This window comes from Odocoileus virginianus, chromosome 18 (genome assembly GCF_023699985.2).
Source record: "Odocoileus virginianus isolate 20LAN1187 ecotype Illinois chromosome 18, Ovbor_1.2, whole genome shotgun sequence".
Taxonomy (NCBI): Eukaryota; Metazoa; Chordata; class Mammalia; order Artiodactyla; family Cervidae; genus Odocoileus; species Odocoileus virginianus.
This window is the reverse complement of record NC_069691.1, coordinates 38587742-38606539: the sequence shown is the minus strand read 5'-3', so window position 1 is coordinate 38606539 and position 18798 is coordinate 38587742. Positions and strand designations below refer to the sequence as shown.

At 36.2% G+C, this 18798-nt stretch overlaps 1 protein-coding gene across 3 annotated transcripts in view; it reads right to left on the bottom strand.

Annotated features, from left to right (window-relative positions):
- The window catches only part of IFT74 (intraflagellar transport 74), a 97784-nt gene that overhangs the window by 44225 nt on the left and 34761 nt on the right, over positions 1-18798 (bottom strand). For all 3 annotated transcript variants that reach the window (XM_070480593.1, XM_020887755.2, XM_070480592.1), the window contains 4 exons: positions 16806-16944; positions 15347-15409; positions 8015-8158; positions 6402-6442 (listed from right to left, as the gene is read on the bottom strand). In XM_070480593.1, coding sequence (XP_070336694.1) covers positions 6402-6442; positions 8015-8158; positions 15347-15409; positions 16806-16944 — 387 coding nt within the window. The remainder of the gene's footprint in view (positions 1-6401; positions 6443-8014; positions 8159-15346; positions 15410-16805; positions 16945-18798) is intronic.

The window sequence follows — 18798 nt, the reverse complement described above, 5'->3', positions numbered from 1 at the left end:
AATGGAAGCACTGTCAGATTTTCTTTCCCTGGGCTCCAAAATCACTGCAGATGGTGACTGAAGCCATGGAATTTAAAGACATTTACTCCTTGGAAGGAAAGCTGTGACAAACCTAGACAGCGCATTAAAAAGCAGAGATGTCAGTTTGCTGACAAAAGTCCATATAGTCAAAGCTATGATTTTTCCAGTAGTCATGTACAAATGTGAGTTGGACCATGGACCATAAAAAAGGTTGAGCACCAAAGAACTGATGTTTTTGAATTGTGGTGCCAGAGAAGACTCTTGGGAGCCCCCTGGACTGCAAGGAGATTCAACCAGTCAACCCTAAGGGAAATCAATCCTGAATATTCTTTGGAAGAACTTATGCGGAACCTAAAACTCCAGTACTCCGGCTGCCTGACGTGAAGAGCAGACTCACTGGAAAAGGTTCTGATGCTGAGAAAGATTGAAGGCATATGGAGAAAAGAGGAAGCAAAGTATGAGACGGTTACATAGAATCACCGACTCAATGGACATGAATTTGAGCAAACTCCAGGAGATAATGAAGGACAGAGAGCCTGGCGTGCTACAGCCCATGGGGCTGCAAAGAGTTGGACATGATTAGTGACTGACCAATAACAACAAATAGTAATCAAGACAGTATGGTACTGGAATAAGGAAAGACATATATAGCCATGGAACAGAATTGTTTTGAGTCTAGAAAAAGGATTATATCTATATACATTGATTTTTGACAAAGGTGCCAAAACGGTTTAACAGAGAAAGAACATTAAGCAACATTTGTTGAAAGAATATTTCAACAAATGGTACTGGGACAGCTGGAAATGCATAAGGAAAAGAATACAATTGGACTCCTACCTCATACCGTTCACAAAAGTTAATGAATCATAGATCTAAACATAAGAACTGCACTATAAAACAGTTAAATAAAAATAAAACATAAGCATAAGTCTTCGTGAACTTGAATTAGGCACTGGTTTCTTAGATATGACACCAAAAGCACAAGCAAAAAAAAGAAAACAAACCAGATACCATCAAAATCTAAAACTTCTGTGTTTCAACGAACACCATAATGTAAGTAAAAAGAAAATCCACATAATGGAAGAAAAATTTTGCAAGTCATTGATCTGATGAGAGAGTCTATTTAGAATATATAAAGAACTCTTACAATTCACTAATAAGACAATAAGTGGACTCCTTTGACAGTCCAGTGGTTAACACTGCACTTCCAATGGAAGGGACTCCAGTTCAATCCTTGGTCAGGGAACTAATATCCCACATGGCACAGTCAAAAATAAATTAATAACCCAATTTAAAATTGGGAGGACTTCCCTGGTGGCCCAGTGGTTAAGAATTTACCTGTCAATGTTGGGGACATGGGTTCAATCCCCAGTATGGGAACTAAGATCCCACATGCCATGGGGCAACTAAGTCCATGAGCCACAACTACTGAGCTTCCACACCCTAGAGACTGTGCTCCACAGCAAGAGAAGTCACTGTAAGGCTAAGCCCATGCACTGCACCTACAGAGCAGCTCCCGCTCTCCACAGCTAGAGAAAGTCAGCATACAGCAACAAAGGGCCCATGTGCTGTAAGAAAGACCCAACGCAGTCAAAACACAAATAAAATTTATAAAACTGAATGGGAAAAAAAATGGGCAAAGAATGTGAACAGATATTTTTCCAAAGAATATATACATATGATGAACAAATACATGAAAAAAGGTTCAACATCATTCGTCATCAGGAAAATGCAAATCAATGAGATACCACTTCACACACACTATAATGGCTATAATCAAAAAGAAAAGGTAATAACAAGTGTTGATGAAGTCATGGAGAAACTGGAATACTTAGTCACTGATGGTGAAAATGAAAAATGGTTTAGCAGCATTGGAAAATAGTCTGGCACTGCCTCAAAAAGTTAAATATAGAGTTACTGTATGAATCAGCACTCCTAGGTAAATACCACTCTTGGTAAATACACAAGAGAAGCAAAAATATATGTCCACACAAAAATTTATAAATGAATGTTCATACCAGCATGATCCATCATAGCCAAAAGACAGAAACAATCCAAATGTCTATCAATTAATGAATGGATAAATAAATATGGTATATCCACGCAATGGGGTATTATTTGGCAATAAAAAGAAATGAAATAATGATACATACTACAACATAGATGAACCTTGGAAATATTCAGTTCAGTCACTCAGTCGTGTCCGATTCTTGGCGACCCCATGGACTGCAACATGCCAGGCCTCCCTGTCCATCACCAACTCCCGGAGTTTACTCAAATTCATGTCCATTGAGTCAGTGATGCCATTCAGCCATCTCATCCTCTGTCATCCCCTTCTCCTCCCACCCTCAATCTTTCTCAGCATCAGGGTCTTTTCAAATGAGTCAGTTCTTCACATAAGGTGGCCAAAATATTGGGAGTTTCAGCTTCAGCATCAGTCCTTCCAATGAGTATTCAGGACTGATTTCCTTTAAGATGACGGCTGGATATCCTTGCTGTCCAAGGGACTCTCAAGAGTCTTCTCCAACCCACTGTTCAAAAGCAACAATTCTTTGGTACTCAGCTCTCTTTATAATCCAACTCTCATATCCATACCTGACTACTGGAAAAACCATAGCTTTGACTAGACAGACCTTTGTTGGCAAAGTAATGTCTACTTTTTAAATATGCTGTCTAGGTTAGTTATAGGGCTTCCCTGGTGGCTAAGAGGGTAAAGTGTCTGCCTGTAATGTGGGAGACCTGGGTTCGATCCTTGGGTCAGGAAGATCCCCTGGAGAAGCAAATGGCAACCCACTCCAGTATTCTTGCCTGGAGAATCCATGGACGGAGGAGCTGGTAGGCTATAGTCCACGGGATCGCAGAGTCAGACACGACTGAGCAACGTCACTTTCTTTTTCTTCCTTTCTAGGTTGATTGTAACTTTTCTTCCAAGGAGCTAGTGTCTTTTAATTTCATGGCTGCAATCACCATCTGCAGTGATTTTGGAGCCCCCAAAAATAAAGTCTGACACTGTTTCCACTGTCTCCCCATCTATTTCCCATGAAGTGATGGGACTAGATGCCATGATCTTAAGCGTTTTCTGAATGTTGAGCTTTAAGCCAACTTTTTCACTCTGCTCTTTCACTTTTCTCAGCAGGCACTTTAGTTCTTCTTCACTTTCTGCCATAAGGGTGGTGTCATTTGCATATCTGAGATTATGGATATTTCTCCTGGCAATCTTGATTCCAGCTTGTGCTTCATCCAGTCTTCATCCAGTGCTTCATTCTCATGATGTACTCTGCATATAAGTTAAATTTAGCAAGGTGACAATATACAGCCTTGATATACTCCTTTCCTGATTTGGAACCAGTCTGTTGTTCCATGTCTGGTTCTAACTGTTGCTTCCTGACCTGCATACAGGTTTCTCAAGAGGCAGGTCAGGTGGTCTGGTATTCCCATCTCTTTCAGAATTTTGCACAGTTTGTTGTGATCCACACAGTCAAAGGCTTTGGCACTGTCAATTAAGCAGTAGATGTTTTTCTGGAACTCTCTTGCTTTTTCCACGATCCAACGGATGTTGACCATTTGGTCTCTGGTTCCTCTGCCTTTTCAAAATCCAGCTTGAACATCTGGAAGTTCATGGTTCACATACTGTTGAAGCCTGGCTTGGAGAATTTTGAGTATTACTTTGCTAGCATGTGAGATGAGGGCAACTTTGCAGTACTTTGAGCATTTTGGCATTGCCTTTCTTTGGGACTGGAATGAAAACTGACCTTTTCCAGTCCTGTGGCCACTGCTGACTTTTCCAAATTTGCTGGCATACTGAGTGCAGCACTTTCACAGCATCATCTTTCAGGATTTGAAATAGCTCAACTGGAATTCCATCACCTCCACTAGCTTTGTTCGTAGTGATGCTTCCTAAAGCCCACTTGACTACACATTCCAGGATGTCTGGCTCTAGATGAATGATCATACCGTTGTGATTATCTGGGTCATGAGCATCTTTTTTGTACAGTTCTTCTGTGTATTCTTGCCACCTCTTCTTAATATCTTCTGCTTCTGTTAGGTCCATACCATTTCTGCCCTTTATTGAGCCAATCTTTGAAAGAAATGTTCCCTTGGCATCTCTAATTTTCTTGAAGAGATCTCTAGTCTTTTCTATTCTATTGTTTTCCTCTATTTCTTTGCACTGATCACTGAGGAAGGCTTTCTTATCTCTTCTTACGATCTTTGGAAGTCTGCATTCAAATGGGTATATCATTCCTTCTCTCCTTTGCCTTTTGCTTCTCTTCTTTTCACAGCTATTTGTAAGGCCTCCTCAGACAACCATTTTGCCTTTTTGCATTTTTTTTCCTTGGGGATGGTCTTGATCCCTGCCTCCTGTACAATGTCACGAACCTCTGTCCATAGTTCTTCAGGCACTGTGTCTATCAGATCTAATCCCTTGAATCTATTTGTCACTTCCACTGTATAATCCTAAGGGATTTGATTTAGGTCATACCTGAATGGTCTAGTGGTTTTCCCTACTTTCTTCAATTTTAAGTCTGAATTTGGCTTAAAGAGTTCATGATCTGAGCCACAGTCAGCTCCTGGTCTTGTTTTTGCTGACTGCATAGAGCTTCTCTATCTTTGGCTGCAAAGAATATAATCAATCTGATTTAAATATTGACCATCTGGTGATGTCCATGTGTAGAGTCTTCCCTTCAAGGAAGAGGGTGTTTGCTATGACCAGTGCATTCTCTTGGCAAAATTCTATTAGCCTTTGCCCTGCTTCAAGGCCAAATTTGCCTGTTACTCAAGGTATTTCTTGACTTCCTACTTTTGCATTCCAGGCCCCTATAATGAAAAGGTCATCTTTTTTGGGTGTGAGTTCTAGAAGGTCTTGTAGGTCTTCACAGAACCATTCAACTTCAGCTTCTTCAGCAATACTGCTTGGGGCATAGACTTGGATTATTGTGATCCTGAATGGTTTGCCTTGGAAAGGAACAGAGATTATTCTGTCATTTTTGAGACTGCATCCAAGCACTATATTTCGGACTCTTCTGTTGACTATGATGGCTACTCCATTTCTTCTAAGAAATTCTTGCCCACAGTAGTACATATAATGGTCATCAGAATCAAATTCACCCATTCCAGTCCATTTTAGCTCACTGATTCCTAAAATGTCAATGTTCACTCTTGCCATCTCCTGTTTGACCACTTCCAATTTGCCTGGATTCATGGACCTAACACTCCAGGATCCTATGCAACATTGTTCTTTAGAGCATCGGACTTTACTTCCACCACCAGTCACATCCACAACTAGGTGTTGTTTTTGCTTTGGCTCCATCTCTTCATTCTTTTTGGAGTTATTTCTCCACTGATCTCTAGTAGTATACTGGGCACCTACCAACCTGAGGAGTTCCTCTTTCAGTATCCTTTCTTTTTGCCTTTTCATACTGTTCATGGGGTTCTCAAGGCAAGAATACTGAAGTGGTTTGCCATTCCTTTCTCCAGTGGACCACATTCTGTCAGAACTCTCCACCGTGACACATCCGTTCTAGGTGGCCCTACGTGGCAGGGTTCATAGTTTCATTGAGTTAGACAAGGCTGTGGTCCATTGTTCAGATTGGATAGTTTTCTGTGATTATGGTTTTCTGCCCTCTGATGGAGAAGGATAAGAGGTTTATGGAAGCTTATGGGAGAGACTGACTGAGGGGGAAACTGGGTCTTGTTCGGATGGGTGGGGCCATTCTCAGTAAATCTTTAATCCAATTTTCTGTTGAAGGGCAGGGCTGTGTTCCCTCCATGTTATTTTTGACCTGAGGCCAAAATATGGTGGAGGTAATGAAGATAATGGTGACCTCCTTCAAAAGGTCCCAGACACTTGCACTGGTACACTCAGTGACCCCAACCATAATGGAAACATTATGCTAAGTGTAAGAATCCAGCCACATAGAACTATACATTGTATGCTCTTTTATATGAAATGTCCAGAACATGCTAACCTATAGAGACATAAAGCAGAATGGTTGCCTAGGGCTGGGAATTGGGGATGAGAGGTGTGATGGGATATGGGTTCTCAGTGGGGTGACTGAAGTGTTTGAAAATTGACTGAGGTGGTGGTTACACAATTCTGTGAATATACTAAAAAATCTCTGAATTGTACACTTTAAATATATGATTTGTATAGTATGTATTACATCCCAATAAAGCTGTTTTTAAAAAGTAATTATACTATGTAATGGCTCCTAACTAAACATTCAAAGAATTATTTAAAGCTATAAATAAAACTGAAAGCTGCACTGTCACTATGAACCACTGAAAAAAAAAGACTAACAATATGCATCTCTTATACACTTAAGACTACAATTTAAAAGATGAGAAATGAATGTAAAATGTCCTAATGTAAATGTACTTACTGCCGCTCCATGCTGGCTATTTCCTGATTATCTTCTTTAACCTATAAATGTATAAAGAGAAAATAGAATTTAAAGAACTGTTCATTGTTGGACCATCTTAAAGAGATTTTCCTTCTAAGGCATGTACTAAAATGTCAAATCTAGTCTCTTTCTTTTAACTTATTTCTTAAAATTCCTTTTAAGTTAAAAGGAACATCACAGGGGAACTAGTCAAAGATTTTTCTTTCCTCCTCAAAGGAAGAGTGGTGACTGATATATCCATACCTATCCAACAAAGCACAATGAGATTAATACATTTTCAGGACCGAATCAGTTTAAATAAATATCTAGGATGTTTGAGCCTGTCTCCCTACCCCTGGCTCCCCCTTACCTACTCTCAACCCACACACAAAGTAGGGTTGCCAGATTTAGCAAACCCCATTACATTTCAATTTCACCAAAACAATGAGTACCTTTTGTAGTATGTATATACTATACAGTATTTGGAATACACTTATCATCTTTACATATATATTTATTCTGAAAGATTATTCATTGCTTATCTGAAATTCAAATTTAACTTAATCATTCTATATTTTATTTAGCAATTCTATCCTGGGATCACTCTTTAGTCCCCTGCCTTCAATGATATCTTTCCAAGGAGTTTCAGAGATTCTAGATTATAATACCTTTATAGAATGATTCTAATACTTAAATAGCTCCTGTGTGCTAAGTCACTTCATTTGTGTCTGACTCTTTGTGACCCTATGGACTTAGCCCACCAAGCTCCACTGTCCATAGGATTCTTCAAGTAAGAATATGGAGAGGGTTGCCACCATGACTTCTTCCAGGGGATCTTCCCAACCCAGGGATCGAACCTGCACCTCTTGTGTTTCCTAAACTGGCAGGCAGGTTCTTTACCACTAATGCCACCTGGGAAGCCTGAGGTGATCCTTACTGTTCTTGCAAACCCACTGGATTCAATCTAAGACCACAAAGGAGTCCTATTTACAGGTTATTCACTCAATCTGTTTCCCAAATATATAGGCTCCTAAGGGCTGTATGTTTAGGGTGTTTTAGGGTGTCTCAGGATAAATAATAGGCTAAATTAAAGCCAGCCTTGGGGCAGTAAGAAAACTACTGAACACATGTGATACAACATTCTGACATACTATGATCTCACAGGACATTCTAAATTCATTCACTTTCATCAAGGCACTGATAGAAATAACCACACAAAGTCACCAGCCTTGGGGCACTTAATTTTCTATATATGAGGCCTAAAGCAAATAACGGAATACATTTTCAGTAAGATTGTCTAATTATTTACTGACCAATAAGAAGAGTTTTTCTTGTAAGGAACCAAAACATGAAAAAATGATCAAATATGTATGAAGACCATACAAAATTAGGATTTAAGTTAAAAAAAATAAAGTCTCTATATTAGAAATTACTTTTATCTAGATTTTTTTGGTCAAGCAGTTCATATTAATTTAGGTGGAGTCTGCTTTTCACTGTTTTGTTTTTTAAATAAGCTTATTGGCTTTCTGTTCAATGCATATGCCTTAAATAAAACAAATGGATACATTTACCAAATCCTGACATTTTAAAATAAGTATGTTTGTTTTTCCTACCTGCTTGAGCAATCTCTCTCTTTCTTCCATTGGAGATCCCATATTTTTGTCTTCTGCAATCATCTGATCTCGATGGGACTCCAACTCATAAAGCTTTTCATGTAGCAATACAGCCTCCTGTTTAACCTGGGAGTGTGCTATTTCCTAAAGAGAATTAAAAAAAATAATTTTAGTATTTTATCAAAAACTATTCAAATAGTTTTCAGTTTATAACTAAGGACAAATTTAAACTACCAGCTTCCTTAAATAGAGACATCAAGTATCTAGAATACTCAAGAATGCTACAAATTCTAAATACTGAAGAATAAAAATAAATCCCTATATACGTTTGTAAGCTATTCAGTCTAAGATTCACAAGAAGGTGACAGCTTTAGTTTTAGTTTCTAAATATAAGACCTAAGCAAAGATACAGACATCTCTACCAGTGGGAAGATAGTAAAGAAAACGAAACGATATATGTATAACTTGAACCACAAAACTCAATTCAAAGTCCAAAGAACTGATCTATAGAGGGAAGATATTTTCCCTAAATAGATCATATATATGCTTTCCTACAATGTTATAGGTTGAATTATATCCCCCCAAAAATATACGTTGAAGACCTAATCTCCAGCACCTATGAACTTGACTTAAATTGAAATGCAGTCTGTGCAGATTTAATTAAGTTCTGATATCTTGAGGTCATTAAGGTGAACCTTAATCCAGTATAACTGCTGTCTTTATTGGAAAAGATAAAAACAGAGATACATGAAGATAAAAACAGAGATACATACACACACACACACACACACACAAACAGAGATACAGAAGGAGAATGCCATTTGATGACACCAGCAAAGAATAGAGTGATACAGATACAAGAGCAAATACCAAGGATTGACAGCCAGCACCAGAAGCTAGCAATAAGCAAGGAAGGATTCTACCTAGTGTTCCAGAGGAAGCAAGTCTCTGCTGATACTTTGATTTTAAGACCTTTAGCCTCGAGAAGTATTAGAATATTTCTTCTGTTGTTTTATGTCACTCAGTTTCTAATACTTTATTACAGCAGCACTAGGAAACTAGTAGAAATGAGTAGTAAAATTATCATGTATTCACCACTGTTCTACTGTTCATAAAGAGAAAGTAAGGGATAGGATAATTTCGAAAGAAAATAAAAAGAGCTAGGGGTGTTAGTGGCGATTATAATGAAAATGACATTTGAAGCTACTACTTATTGAGCATGTACTCTGTGGCAGGCACTATACTTCAAATTCTTTATATACCTTATATATATACTTTATACATAAGTGTATGTACTTATGTATAAAGTATAGACTTTATACTTCATATTCTCTTAACACTCAAAGCAACTCTGTTAAGACAGTACCATTAATTCTGTTTTACAGATGTGAAAATTGATTATCTGAGATCTAAAGAATTTTTCTAACAAAAATAAAAGTTAATGCTGATATCTGAAACCAGGCCCACAGCGCTAACAAGATTTTTAAGAGGGAAGAGCTCCTCCTTTTTGAAAGCAAAAGAGAAAGAATAATAAAAAACAGAAAAAGTGAACAAGAGGAAATGTCTGAAAGTCCATAGGCAAAGGGTTATATACACAGCTTAAGTATTAGGTTGGTACAGAAGAAATTGCGGCTTTGGACCATGAATTTTAAATCATTATAACTAAGCTCAAACACATCTTTATTAATGAAAACAGGAACAACACATTTTTGCTAATGAGAAAAAAGTTTGTTTATTCCTGTAGCATAAAAATCCGTGCTTCAGGATTCAACTAGCTCTTGGAAAGCATTTTCTGCCTCCTGATGGTCGTGGAAGCATTTTCCCTATAAAAAGTTGTTGAAATGCTTGAAGAAGTGGTAGTCGGTTGGTGAAAGGTCAGGTGAATATGGTGCATGAGGCAAAACTACATAGTCCAAATTGCTCAACTTTTGAAGCATTGGTTGTGCAACATGGGGTCGGGCATTGTCATGGCAAAGAATTGGGCCCGTTATGTTGAATCCTTTCTGGATTCAGAAAGCTGTAGAGGATCAAATGGGCTGCAGACCTCCAAACAGTGACTAAGATCTTTTTACTGTGTAAGGTTGGTTTGGGGAAGTGCTTTGAAGCCTCTTCTCAGTCCCACCACTGAACTGGTTGTCACCAGCTGTCACATAAAATTCACTTTTCATTGCATGTCACAATCCAATCAAGAAATAGCTCATTGTTGTTGTGCAGAATAAGAGAAGAGAACACTTCAGGATGATGATTTTTTTGATTTTTGGTCAGTTCACAAGGCACCCACTTATCAAACTTTTTCACGTTTCCAATTTGCTTCAAATGCTGAATGATTGTAGAATGGTTGATGCTGAATTCTTAGGCAATTTCTTGTGTAGATGTAAGAGGATCAGCTATGATGATAGGTCTCAATTGGTTATTGTCAATTTCCAATGGCTGGCCACTGTACTCCTCATCTTCAAGGCTCTTATCTTCTTTGCAAAACTTCTTGAATCACCACTGCACTGTATGTTTGTTAGCAATTCCTGGGTTAAATGCAATGCTGATGTTGTGAGTTGTGTCTGCTGCTTTATGACCCATTTTGACTCGAATTAAAAAAAATCGCTCCAATTTGCTTTTTGTCTAACATCATTTCTATATTCTAAAATAAATATAAAATAAATAGCAAGCAATAAGTCATTAGCAAGAAAACATGAAGTGAGAAATATGCATTAAAATGATGTATAACAAAAATAAATAAATAAAATTATGTATAACATAATCACATTTATTTAAGAACATATTCCAATATCAAATGGCAAATTTCAACAATTCAAAGCCACAATTACTTTTGTACAAACTTAACAATATGATGAAAAGTCATGATAATAAAACATCAACAGAACAAAATGCAGATATTTTGAGGTATCCCTCTTCACAGTATCTTCCCCTTCCATTTTACTTAACCACTTATAGACATGTTCAAATTTCATCTTGATAAAACCATTCCTGAAGACTCAAGCTCATGTTGATCCTTCACCTGATTTTTTTCACACCCCTATGAACTAAATCAACAATACTTAGCACAGTAGTGAGCATATAGCAGATATTAAATAAATACTTGTTGACTGATATTTGACATAATGTTGTTTTAAAGAACAAGTCCACCACGGTCCACCAAAAAACCCACAAAGGAATCCAGCTAAGGTTAAACAGAATTAGGATTTACATTTTCTTCGTTTGACAATATTGTAACATTTCTTTAAATTCATGCAGTTTTAGGCATATATGTACTAATGTCAAAAAGAGTGAAATAAAAAATTTATTTCAAAAAAGAAATAAAAGGTATCTAGATCAGAAAAGAAGCAGTAAAGCTCTCACTGTCTGCAGATGACATTATACTATACATAGAAAATCCTAAAGATACTATCAGAAAATTACTAGAGCTAACCAGTGAATTCAGCAAAATCACAGGATACAAAATCAATACATAGAAATCACTTGCATTCCTATATACTAACAATGAAAAATCAGAAATAAAAATTAAGGAATTCACTGTTGCAACAAAAACATATAAAATATCTAGGAATAAACCTATCTAAGGAGGCAAAAATAACTGTATACAGAAAATTATAAGACACTGGTGAAAGAAATCAAAGACAACATAAACAGATGGAGAGATATTCCATGTTCCTGGGTAGGAAGAATCAATATTGTGAAAATGACCATACTACCAAATGCAGTCTACAGATTCAATGCAATCCCTATCAAATTACCAATGGCATCTTTACATAACTAGAACAAAAAATTTCACATTTCATATGGAAACACAACCCCAAATGGCCAAAGCAGCCTTGAGAAAGAAGAATGGAGCTGGAGGAATCAACCTTCCTGACTTCAGACTATACTACAAAGCTACAGTCATCAAGACAGTATGGTACTGGCACAAAAACAGAAACATAGGCCAATGGAACAAGATAGAAAGACCAGAAATAAACCCATGCACCTATGGGCACCTTAATTTTGACAAAGGAGGCAAGAATATACTTTTGTATATATTTGTATATTTTGTATATATTTTGTCAAAAATATATTTTTGACAATGGGGCAAAGATAGCCTCTTCAAAAGTGGTGCTGGGAAAACTGTACAGCTACATGTAAAAGAATGAAGTTAGAACACTTCCTAACATCATACAGAAAGTTAAACTCAAAATGGATTAAAGACCTAAATGTAAGACCGGAAACTATAAAACTCCTAGAGGGAAACATAGGCAGAACACTTGATGACATAAATCAAAGCAAGATCCTCTATGACCCACCTCTGAGAGTAATGGAAATAAAAACAAAAGTAAACAAGTGGGATTTGGTTATACTTAAAAGCTTTTGCACAGCAAAGGAAACTATAAGCAAGGTGCAAAGACAACCCACAGAATGGGAGAAAATAATAGCAAATGAAACAACTGACAAAGGATTAATTTCCAAAATACACAAGCAGCTCATACAACTCAACACCAGAAAAACAAGCAACCCAATCAAAAAGTGGGGAAAAGACCTAAACAGACATTTCTCTAAAGAAGACATACAGATGGCTAACAAACACATGGAAAGATGCTCAATATCACTCATTATTAAGAGAAATGCAAATCAAAACTACAATGAAATATCATCTCACATTGATCAGAATGGCCATCATCAAAAAGTCTACAAACAGTAAGTGCTGGAGAGGGTATAGAGAAAAGGGAACCCTCTGGAGAAAAGAGGGTTCCCTTTTCTCCAAACCCTCTTGCACTGTTGGTAGGAATGTAAATTGATACAGCCACTATGGAAGATGGTATGGAAATTCCTTAAAAAACTAGGAATAAAACTATCACATGACCCAGGATTTCGACCCCCAGGCATATACCCTGAGGAAACCAAAACTGAAAAAGACACATGTACCCCAATGTTCACTGCAGCACTATTTACAATAGCTAGAACATGGAAGCAACCTAGATATCCATTGACAGATGAATGGATAAAGAAGTTGTGGTACATATACACAATGGAATATTACTCAGTCATGAAAAGGAACACTTTTGAGTTAGTTCTAATGAGGTGGATGCACCTAGAGCCTATTTACAGAGTGAAGTAAGTCAGAAAGAGAAAGATAAATATCATATACTAACGCATATACAGAATCTAGAAAGATGGTACCGAAGAATTTATTTGCAGGGCAGCAATGGAGAAACAGACTTATGGACACAGGGGGAGGGGAGGAGAGGGTGAGATGTATGGAGAGAGTAACATGGACACTTATATTACCATATGCAAAACAGATAGCCAATGGGAATTTGCTGTATGTCTCAGGAAACTCAAACAGGGACTCTGTATCAACCTAGAGGGATGGGATGGGGAGGGAGATGGGAGGTTCAAGAGGGAGGGGACATATGTATACTTATGGCTGATTCATGTTGAGGTTTGACAGAAAATAGCAAAATTCTGTAAAGCAATTATCCTTCAATTAAAAAATAAATTAATTAAAAAAAAAAACAAGTCCCCCGGCCTCCCCCAAAAAAACCTCACAAAGGAAATCTAGTTAAACAGAATTAGGATTTACTTTTTCTTCATTTGAGAATATTGTACATTTCTTTAAATTCATGTAATTTTAGGCATATATATACTAATGCCAAAGAAGAGTGGCATCAATACAAATACAAAAAGCAAGGTTATACCTTACACCTTTCTGTGGAAACTGAATCTGCCAATGAAATAAGACCCAACTCTCTTTTACACACCCTAAAAAAAAGATGGTGATGAATTTGAGAACTGGCTATATTAACACTAAATGCAGTCCTTATTTCTTGAAGCATATTCTTATTACCATAGAGATAAAAGAAAATAAAAATTATGTGTATCCACATATAGACAACTGGACAGAGAAAATCATCTTAATATTTTTAAGCAAATTATTTTTTCAATAACAAACTTTCAAAAGAAGGATTACAAAATATTCATGTTTATTTCTTTTGCAAGGTAGGTGACAGCAATCTTGTCAATGTACAATTGTTACTAGCCCTATCATCATGATAGCTACCTGAACACATAGGAAATCAAGAAAGGCAGGCCAGATTTGATAGACAGTGGGAAGGCAGTTGGCAGAAAAAGAGTATATTGTTCAACAAATAGATACTCCACCTTTTGTATAAATAAATGAAAAATTAAAATAAGATAATTTTAAATTATTAAACTAGCAAAAATGCAAACGATGGATTGATAATGCATGCTGTTAAAGAATATACAGGGAAATACACACTTTCACACATTGGGATTAGGAGTATAAAATGAAACAAGCTTTTCAGAAGGCAATTTGGCAATGTCACAACATTTTAGAAGTTTGTAATTTTTTACCCAATGTGAGAAATTTATCTTAAGATATACTCATAGTAACTCAGCAAAAAATGTATATTTTTACTACAACATTGTTTTAGAATCTAAAAAACTATGAAAAACCTAGTCATCTACAAGGCTGAGCTATATATAATCATACAATGTAGTACAGTGCAGTAATTTCAAATAATGAGGGAGATATCTTAAGAGCTGATGTGAACAGACATTTGAGAGAGAATGTTAGATTAAAAAAAAGCTGCAGACAGCATATCCAGTGTACACCCAACTTGAGATTTTTCTCAGCAGTAAAACAAAGATAGGATTATAGGATTATTGTGAAGGTAAAATGACAATGCTGGTGACACATATAAAGAGTTCAAAAAAGCACATAATAAGCACTCAGCAAATATAAGAGAAACTCTTTCTAGAAAGAAAAGAAAAAGGCATTTTTACATTCATCTTATTTAATATTTTATAACAAATATGTTTGTGAACTTTAAAATGCTTTAGATAAATAATAAAGCAAATGTAAGCTTTTACATCTTTAACGAACTGACCTCCCCTTCTTCATTTGTTTTTAGTCTCTTGTTCACATGTTTTTAAATTACCATTAGATTTTGTGTGCCTCAGCAGGCACCCTGATTTTTGTACAGGTAGGTACCCAATAACTGAATCTGCCATGATGTACTAAGTTGCTTCAGTCATGTCCTGACTCTTTGAGACCCTTTGGACTGCAGCCTGCCAGCCTCCTCTGTCCATGGGTTCTCCAGGCAAAAACACTGGAGTGGGTTTCCATGCCAACTGAATCTACTTTTTTACTAAACTAGGATAATTCAAGTCCTGAATGGGAAAAAAATATATTATACTCCTGTTAGTAAACTACAAATATATACCATTAATACACTGAATGTATTACCTTTTGTAATTGAGTTACAAGTGAATTACCTTTTGTAGCTGAGTAATATGAAAACTTTTACTTCATTTTATACTTACAGATTCCAAGCTCTCTTTTTTCATATTCAGTGAATCTAGCTGTTGCTGAAGTGTATCTAATTCCTAAGAAGGGGAAAAAAGCACATATATATGCAAATTACATTAAGAATAATTTATTTATCAACATTTCAAATATATGTGTTGAAGTAACTTTTGTAAACATTTTCAGCCCATATCTTATAATTTGACTAGAATTTGTTAACATTCATTATTTCTATTTTGCCAATTTATTTCATCATTATTAAAAACCTTACCATGATCTACCTTTTAAATGCTTCATGAATTTTTAACAAGGGAGCCAGAACTTTTCAGTGAATCATCACTGTGTTCTGAGAATATCAAATATCAGAAGACTTTAAATTAATGATGTTACTGTTTAAAGTTATAATTTTTATTTGACTTTTTAACCATGTTTCCATATTTTTTGACCATTTTATCTTAAGGCCAAGACCTATAGCAATTTACATGGCTCACTCTTAGGGATATGACCCTTCAACTGTTTACCATTGACTCTTGAACATAACAGGTTTGAACTGCATGGGTCCACTGACATTCAGATTTTTTTTCAAGAAATATGTACTACTCAGTCCAAAGATGGTTGAATCCGTGGATGTGAAACCTCAGACACTGAGGGCAAACTATACGTTATACACAGGTTTTAAACTGCACAGGGGTTGCCGTGCCTAATACCCAAGTTGTTCAAGGGCCAACTAGATCCATTCAAAAACCCCTGTGCAATATTAGCTATACTTTGATACTATTTCAGCATTTTTATAACACTCTTTCATCAATGTTTTACCATGTTTCATAATTGTGTCTGAAATAAAAAGTTAAATTGTCAATAAAGGATTATCTGAGAAACCAAAACTACACTCATTGGTATTTGTGGGGACGAATTCTCTTTTAATTGCTTGCTTAAGGAAAATCTGGGCATGAAAGGGCAATAATACCTTGCAAATCTGAGTCACCATTACGTCTGAATGCTGAGAGCAGTCTCAGTAACCCCTCAGCGGGCATCCAAGCTGCTTACCATAATTAGGGGACAACAGCTGTTCAAAATGAGGACATAGCAAGTAAAAGGTGTTTATTAGGAAGCAAGGAAAGGAAAGAAAGTAAATATCCATATGGCTCTGTTGTATATGGCCTTTTAATGTTTTCATTAAAAGCTCATTAAAAAACAAGTGCTTCATGTATTGATATCTTTATGACCTGCAAAAATGAATGATGCATAGAACTGAATAATATAGTAAAAGTTGTCATTATACAACATAAGAAAACAAAGTTTTCTAGATGAGTGTTTCCCAAATTTAAAGGTTTGTATGAATCATCTTGTTAAAATAAAGACTCTGATCAGTAGGTGTAGTCAAGCTCTCAGGGGATGCCAATCCTGCCCACTTTCAGAACATATTTTCAGTAGTAAGATTGCTGTAGCCGGGCACAGAGTAGTAGCTAGTATTACCTGCAATAATTTCTCATTTGTGGTTTTCATTTCTATATACTTGACTTGTTTTTCAGGAGACATATTTTTGATTATACCCTCTGCTGCTTGTTTTTCCTGTTCAATTTCTTCTTCTACACTTCTAATTTGTTTTTCCTTCCTGAAATCAAAAGTATGCAATATTCCTCTTACTATATTGAAGAGAAAATCAATTAACTTTACTCAGTCTCAATTACATAGGACACTTATAAGTTATTCAACCGCAGTTTGTGACAACTCCTTTGCTGGTGGTGTTTAGTTGCATAGTTGTGTCTGACTCTTTTGCAATGCCATGGATTGCAGCCTGCCAGACTCCTCTGTCCATGGGATTTCCCAGACAAGAATACCAGGGTTGCCATTATCTTCCTCTGGGGATCTTCTCAACCCAGGGATTGAACCCGTGTCTCCTGCACTGCAAGAAGACAAGACTCTTCATCACCGAGCCACCAGAGAAGTGCACACAGATGAACACAGAAATCTGGCCCCATCAACACAGACTTTTTTAGCATCCTTCTCTTCTCAATCCCCAAATCCTTCTATTTTCTTATTCTCCACTCTACTTTCTTGTAAGAAAATACAAAATTTATCACAGAAAATCCTTAAAGTCTTATCTATCAGAATGCATTTGTACTTTTTGTTATCATATCCTCAAGGTTAACAAGAAAGTTAAATTTTAAAACAGTGGTTTTCAAGTATCTTTTAGCTATAGAATTCTTTGATATCTTTGAAATCTTCTATGGAAGTTTACCAAATCATTTAAAAGTAACACAGCTCTGATTATACTGCAGAGTAAGAAAATCAACAGTGCAATCTGATTCATGGCTTTAGATGAATATATTTTCTTTAAATTCTTCTTTATCTACTGCTTTAATTAAAATTGGTATTTCAAAATTATCAACTGTTCTTTAACACTGTAAAATAACCAGCTAACTTCCTTGAGAATACAATAGGAACATCACAAGCCTAATTATATAAATAGTAGTATGATATTAATTACAAACAATAACCATCTTTATCAAATAATCACAAAAAGTACCAGTGATGTGCACTTACTACCTATGCAAGATCAATTATACATAGGGTAGAGAAAAATTCTGAAAAAAAATAGGGGTAGGATGCTACTTATCATCTAAATACTTCAAGATTACATATAAAAAGCTTACTTGAAAATAAATTGTTTCAATATCATAAATTCCTACTTTAAGTTTAAAATATAATTATTCTATTCAATCTCTTTCAAATACAAATATAAACTTTAACAGTTTTCACAATCACTAGCTAAGCCTCATAGATCCAAATATCTATCCTCCACACACTTTACACACTCATGCCCTACTGCCATAATAAAATAATCTAAACTCAGAAATTCTCCTACAGACAGAATCTCATAATAACCAAATAAAAGATAACCATAATGAAACAGACAACCTGGAATTTCTATTTATTTTTGTCTCATGCTAAACAGAAGTAATGTCTTCACTTTGAACCTCAATTACTGTAGCATAATAAATGTGTCTGTTGCTCCTACAATTTACATGGGTATACCTCAGATATGCAGATGACACCACCCTTATGGCACAAAGTGAAGAAGAACTAAAGAGCCTCTTGATGAGAGTGAAAGAGGAGAGTGAAAAAGGTGGCTCAAAGCTCAACATTCAGAAAACTAAGATCATGGCATATGGTCCCATCACTTCATGGCAAATAGATGGGGGAACAGTGTATGCAGTGTCAGACTTTATTTTTTTGGGCTCCAAAATCACTCAGATGGTGATTGCAGCCATGAAATTAAAAGACACTTACTCCTTGGAAGGAAAGTTATGACCAACCTACATAGTATATTAAAAAGCAGAAACATTACTTTGCCAACAAAGGTCCATCTAGTCAAGGCTATGGTTTTTCCAGTGGTCACGTATGGATGTGAGAGTTGGACTGTGAAGAAAGCTGAGCGCCGAAAAATTGATGCTTTTGAACTGTG